The sequence below is a fragment of the Leguminivora glycinivorella genome, chromosome 15 (genome assembly GCF_023078275.1).
Source record: "Leguminivora glycinivorella isolate SPB_JAAS2020 chromosome 15, LegGlyc_1.1, whole genome shotgun sequence".
Taxonomy (NCBI): Eukaryota; Metazoa; Arthropoda; class Insecta; order Lepidoptera; family Tortricidae; genus Leguminivora; species Leguminivora glycinivorella.
The window spans coordinates 15092240-15099464 of NC_062985.1; the positions used below are offsets into that span (position 1 = coordinate 15092240).

General features: G+C 35.8%; 1 protein-coding gene across 1 annotated transcript; it reads right to left on the minus strand.

The window, feature by feature from the left end:
- On the minus strand, positions 1-6844 carry LOC125234049 (putative odorant receptor 85d). The gene is made up of 7 exons (XM_048140227.1): positions 6283-6844; positions 5787-5952; positions 5343-5439; positions 2537-2638; positions 1965-2053; positions 1697-1763; positions 1-66 (listed from the first exon to the last, which is right to left on the minus strand). The coding sequence occupies exons 1-7, from the start codon at positions 6842-6844 to the stop codon at positions 1-3; spliced, it is 1149 nt and encodes a 382-aa protein (XP_047996184.1).
- Between the last annotated feature and the right edge of the window lie 381 nt (positions 6845-7225).

Here is a 7225-nt window from a genome sequence, read left to right on the forward strand (position 1 = left end):
CTATTGGTCTTCTGGTGAGTAGACTGTCCTCAGAATTGTGAAATATGACCAGGAGTTACTGATTATCTGAAAATAAAATAATATTTTCTTAATATAAATTCGCATTTCAGCATCTATTTAAGTAGATTATTGATGAAAAATTTCTGAGACAAAAACATACGTACAGTCAACCAATTTGAATCCTAGGCCACTCTAGAACCCTCTCTCATTTAAGTCGTGTTCTATTTGCCATAAGAAGTCACATTGACGTTTAATGTGCAAAGGTTCTACAGTGGCCTATGATTCAAATTGGTTGACTGTACCTATTGGCTGGGTGCACGATGACACAGCATCGCCGCTAGGCGTTTCTAAGTCCGCCGTAGTTGTACAACTACGGCGGACTTAGAAACGCCAAATAGCTTTCTGTCAATACGAAGAGTAAGTCAATAAACAAATAATTTTAATGACAATCAATATCAATATTTCAGGTAAGTACACACGGAGTTTCTCACGGTTGAGTTCGCGAAATGTAAATAAAGAAGTAAACCGATTTTAGGCAATAACGCATTTCATATATATTGGAGACGATTATTATTATTATTTTTTTTTTTAATTAAAATTCATTTATTTCAAGCTTTCAGTGTCGTTAATATAATAATGCAGAATTTTTGTCTATTTTAAAAGTATGTTCTTTTAAAAGTATGTTAGTTTACTTACTTTTTCCTCTTACAGCGATTATCTATTTCATTTGTTGGTCTCGTTTCCAATTTGCTTGTGCATATTTATAAAATTTGTGATTATTGCTTTTCCCAGTGTTCGTACAGTTAGCTGCGTAGCAATTATCGTGACGCATATTTATTTATTTTTACTTTATGCACGGATACGTAAATTTCGCTGTAAAAAGTGACAGTTGGTGTGCCGAGGGTTCCTTTTTTGGCCACGGTGCGCGCTGCGATCGATTCGTGGTTCTCCCACCACCTACCTCGTACCCAGCCAATACATATTATATTACATTGATTGCACCGTAAGGACATGCCATACAAACTTACGAATGGTATCAATTCATTGGTGTCAAAATCCCATTGATTGAACCAAGAGTGCGAATTTAGCGTCGCAATTTTTTTTGTATGGCTTCTCTTTGACTTCTGATGCGTGACGTTGATGTGTCTGTTAACTGTAGGTAGTTTATGCAACTGGCCCTTAGTCGTGTTACATTAGAAAACGTTTGTCCGGCATCGTATGTGACATTATCGACATCTCATCCTTGTCTTACAAATTGATGTCGTTAAGAGCCATTTGCACCGACGAAAATGGAGGGTTAAACTGAGGGTTAACCCACCATTTTATATGGAAGTGGGCCTCAGAGGTGCGTTCTGAGGTAATTATTTTTTCACATACAAAAACCATACCTACCTAAGTGAGTTTTCACATTATCCGATCCAATATCGAAGGTCGGAAGAATTTCAAAGTCGAAAATCAAAGATGGCGGCTTCAATATATGGGATATCGGTCCTACATCCGACTTATCCAATGTCGTTACGTTTCTCTATTTGTCAAACCTTAAACCCCCTTATTCATAAACGTACACTAAAGTTATCAAGCCGATAAAGTTTGCTTGTCCCATTCCGACGTATTGGTGTGATAACTTTAGTGTACGTTTATGAATAAGGGGGTAAGTGTGTGGAGTATTTTCACTCTTCATCGGATAAGTACTTACTTTAGTAAATCCTTCGTAACAAATGACAGAATATTTAAACGCAGTCAGCCGTGTAGGTTTACGAGTTCTGAAAAGAAAACAATTTAAGAGCGATTTTACTCGCTTAATATAATTCTAAACATAATAAGCTTGAAACTTAATATTCTTTAGCACTATTTCACTAAAGATAATAAAAAAAAGGTATTACAAGATAATTAAACAAGAGCTTCTTTGCAATATTTAATTCAGAGTCCCTTGATAGTCTGCCTATAATGTACATTAATATTACCTGATCATTAGCGTCAGAAGAACTTTTTGTGTCTTTTTATTCATCTTATACCAGTCGCATAGAAACGCAGACTCGCCAACTTTGATACTCTAAAATGCAGAACGAAATGTTCATTATATAAATGTGTCTCTAAGGCCCACGTGCACCAACCATTTAACGCAGGGTTAGTGGGCTGTCATCTGTCAAATTCCATATAAAATGGTGGGTTAACCCTTCATTTTCGTTGGTGCAAGTGACCCTAAGTGTCCGACTGAAAATTGTGAGTTGAATGTGAAAAATACTATTTGCTTTTGAGCGTTAACACTTGCATCCCTCACTACGGTGATCCTAGGTACTTTAGAATCCCTCGTAATGCATAGGGTTAAAAATTAAATTATATAATTATTTACTTCGTTCAGGGTTCAATGTAAGGTGCATTAGGGTTCCGAATGACAGAAATGCTCTGGTAATTCCGAAAGGGGAACCTGGAAATAATGGTGAATTTTTTTGCGACTTTCGAAATTAGACGACTCAGAATTACTCGAATGCACCTTACCTAATTTTGCTCCCTTATGACACAATAAATTATTTACCGCTCCAATAATTTTTTCCCCGAAAACGCTCATCATAAATAGCTGAAATAGGACAGATACAATGAACAGCATGCAGCCGGGGACATTGTTCCAATCACCTATCTGAAATAAACAAGTTTTGTAAGCGTATCCTACTCGTAAGTAAAAAAAAACTGCACATATCTTTACACGCAATTTTAATTGTACGATTTTAAAGTAGTTGGTAGATAGATCTTGTTAGCTGAACAAGGTAATAATGTGAACGTTATTTTTTTTAATATCCGATGTAGGTATCACAGGTGGGTTACTTCATGAAATAATGTTGCTAACTACCGGGCTGTCCAGCAAATACCTAGGGTAAACTCGCCTCATTCGGCGACACGCCTAATTCGGTGATACAAGGTATAAAGCACTATTCCGAAAGACGATTTTTGTTTGTTTCGCCGAATTAGGCGTGTCAATTAATGAGGCGAGTTTACCTTACCTATTGTACCGGGTGGGCCCTGTAACAAAAGAAGAAAAAATAACTGTAGGCTATACTCGATCAACATTTGTTTTGCAACTTTTAAAAATAACCTGTATATATATTTTTATCACACTTGGAAGTTTTTTTCTAATAGGTTACGATTACGAATTTTGTAAAGTCTTAAGCGGGCCATTTTTTCAAAGTTGTCCACCCCATTTTTTTTAATTTGGAAATTTGTATGTGGTTTCCACTCAGAATCGCGAGCTCTTTCAATTCTAATAGGAGAAAAAAAGTGTCCCAAGGTGTTTTTCCCATTCCGTTACCATTTTTTCATACATTTTGTATGGCAGTAACGGAATGGAAGGTTCGAAAAATGTATGGAAATCTTGGGACATTTTTTTCTCCTATCAGAGACCTCGCGATTCTGAGTATTAATCGCGTAAAAAATACCCATGTTACAAAAAAAGTGGGGTGGATAACTTTGAAAAAAATGGCCCAATTTGCATGACAGACAACGTCAATGACAACAATAATGGCCTACATTGAAGCTAATATTCATTTTGTATGAAAAATTTAGAAATTAAAACTTCATCATTTTTAAAAGTCGCTGAACAAAATGTTGTTCAGTTTAAGTTTTAGCCTTCAGTTATTATTATTATTATTTTTTGCTTTTGTTACAAACCCCACCCTGTATAAAGATGCAACCCAGGAACCTAGATCACGAGTTTTTAATCCACTTTTTCAGATTTACGAGTTGACTAATGAACTCCCGACCATTTTTCTTAGAATTTCGATTAATAAAAAGATGTAATTTAATTATGCTTATTAAATTACATCTTTTTATACGGATCTAAGGTACGGCGTAAGGAATTTCATACGTTATTTAGCAAAATGTTGCCTAGGAAAACTGCATATGAGTAGTAAAAAAACTTTTTGAATTTTTGTTAGTCCAATGCCTAGACTTAAGATAAAAGCATGTTTTAGTTAACTATTTTAAGTAGATTAGTCTTCTTTGCTGTTTGTGTGCAATATTCAATGTAAATAATAATTGTCATTTTTTCCTCTCATCTGTATAACTAAACTGTAGATGGGGCCAGAGATTCCCATAACAATGGGTATATTTTGTTTATCATTGCTTCTGATATATTTATGTAGTTACATAAACACGAAACTAACAATTACAAATTTTACATATACATCCTTGTAAATATTTAATAAAAATATTCGAAATTGCCTTAAAGTGGAGCAAAGTACGATCACTTTAATTGGTTTCACCTTAATAACGTATGTGAGTAGAAATCCCTTGTTCAGTCTCTCTTACCACAGGTATCTAAGTATTCATTATTTCATCTTCCTGGAAGTAATTCCTTAGAACTAAGCAAGTTAATTTACTATCATCTTCGACCCACTCATCTTCGTTGACAGTACGTTTTATTACAGGCAAGTGCTAAAAATATGTATACACGACTTTATCGCTTATGCGTTAAGATTGTGGATGCATAGTTTTGGCACTAACTTGGTCCTGCAACTATATCTCATAATACCTTGCCTGTACTGAAAGAGAGGACTGCGTTGGCTAGGTCACATACACCGCATGGATTCAGAGAAGTTACCACGCCAAGTGCTGTTGGGTTAGATAGCGCACGTAAAGAGACCTGTGGGGCGTCCTATGTTAAGATTCAGAGTCTCCTGTAAGCGCGACATGGAATGTTTTGGCATCGGTACTGGTGACTAAGAGAAGCATGCATACGTGAAGTCATAGGCAGAATTGCGTTGGTCGGCTCAATCGCTCCTAATACGACGTTGCAAAAATCATCCGTCATGTTATCATTTTATTAGACACTAACATGTGTGTAGTGACAAAATTTAGTAAGTGTTTAAAACGACCTAAGTGCATTATAAGCGATATACCTTACGGGTTTGAAAGATACAAACGAGTCATCTGCCAAGTGGGGCATGAATCAGTTGGTTTGATAGTACCTACAGACAATATTAAGGCTGTTCTTTGATCTTCCTATTTTGGAACGTTAGACTTTGTTTAGCGTTAGGTACTCGGGATAAAAAGATACGAGGACTAGGAATATTTTATCATTTCATCTTTCTTCCTAAACAAATAGAAATGAAATTGAATCTTCTTTTGTTGGTAGGTCAACTTTTTGTCTTTTTTCGACTGAATATATACCTAAGGCTTGTAATTTGGTACCTAATATTTAATCAAATTATATTAAAAATGTCCAGTGCATGTCCTTTTAGGGCGTAGCACAACAAACAACTGAAAATAAAATTAAAATTTAACTACATATCGCCCTAGGTATACAAAAAAAATTGGGAACAAAATAGGAATAATTTGAATTCTTTTACCATTAAATTGAACCCAAGAGCGCAGATTTCTACCGACCCCACCAATACGTTGAAAAAATTAGGTAACGTAAATATTTCCTCCAAATCTTCAGCTAATCTGAAATAAAAACTTTTATGATTCTTAATAGTTTTTAAATGTCTTAGTTATCAAATATCAAGGCAGATCACACAGTGGTCTAAAAGATATAAAGAGTAGGTATTTCTTTTTCTTGAACTATGGTCTAGTGAACATCATGGTCAAATCAGTCTGATTTAAAAAAAAAATTAAGATTTCGTAGTCAGTTATCAAATCTTATAGTTCCGCCATGTTAAGAAAAGTAAAGAATGAGTTACTACGGAACCCTACAGCAAATAGGTACGGATCTAAACTGTATACTGACCGATTTTTCTATTCCCTTAAGATTTAAGTCAAAATAAGTAATTTAATACAATAGTTTTACTTACGCCAAAACGTTTTGGTGTTTCTTTATTATCTGGCTTAAGATGTCGTCTGAAGGTTGGTCCAGAGTTATTATTTCATTGCTTAGTACGGCAAAGATGGTGCACACGTAAGACGTTAAAGTGAAATATAATGCATCCACGGCGGTAAAAAATAACACACAAATGAAACCTGGAAACCAGAACCGTATTAAAATAGATAATTATGATGTGTGGAAAAGAAGAAAATCACCGCGCTACTCTCTACATTCTACATATTATTTATTTCAGAATCCTGCACTTCAGGGGCCGTAGCCGAATGGCATTTCTGCGACACGAAACGAAAACGAAACGCCGCGAAAGGTAGTCTGGCTCTGTCGCGCCAATACGCAAGAGCGATAGAGATAGATATCTACGAGCGTTTCATTTCGTGAGCGTTTGTGTATTCCACTACGGTGGAAGGAGGACGTCTAGAATTTAATGGACAGTTAATAAAACATATAGGTACGTAGTTTATTCTTACCACATAAAACTGAAAATATATATACAAATGTCCACGTCAGCCACATCTCAGTTGAGAAAGGCACAATGACAGCATACGGCAGGATGAAAATTTCTTCCTTCGTTGTAAGGTAATGATACAGAATATAAAACGGCGTTGAAAAATTATACACGCAAATCAGTACGGCGTTTAAAACGAAGTAGTATTTGATGAGAGTTTTTAAAAGAATTATATCGGAACTCACAATATCCCTCTTAATAGGGTCCCTCAAATTTTCTGTACTAAGTTTCTCTAGTTCATCGGATAGAGTGAAAACGGTTTCTTTCTTCCATGCTAAAGCAGCTATTTTCAAAAGTGACAAGATGCCGACACATATGCACGGAGCAAGGCCAGTCAGTTCGAGAAAATTCTCCGGTGCCATGTTAACGGAGAAAAAAACAATTTCTGATGAGACCATTGTGAAAAGCATTGCGTAAAAGATGTAAAACGTCAGGCCAATACTTGGTCTGTCAGCCTGGATGCCCATGAATGACAGGTTGGTCCTGATTTGTTGGAAAACATCGTTGAATGTTGGTATGCTCATGGTGGTGTCGCTTTTGTAATGATTGTGGCTAAAAACATTTCTTTCGGGTATTTAAGCTGTTAGTATCGTAGGGTTGACAATCATAGACGGGGTTGATATTCATTTTAACCTACTATTGAACCAACTGATTCATGATCCACTTGGCAGATAATTCGTTTGAATCTTTCAGACCTGTAAGGTATATCACTTATAATGCATTTAGGTCGTTTCAAATACTAACTAAATTACGTCACTACACACATGTCATGTCAGTATCTAATAAAACGATAACAAGTTTGTCACCAAGGAATCTCTATCTGCAAGCGAATTTCGATCTACTTACATTAAGATGGTTTGGCAAAATAAGCGTAGGCACTGGTCTCACCGCGAGCTAGTAAACTA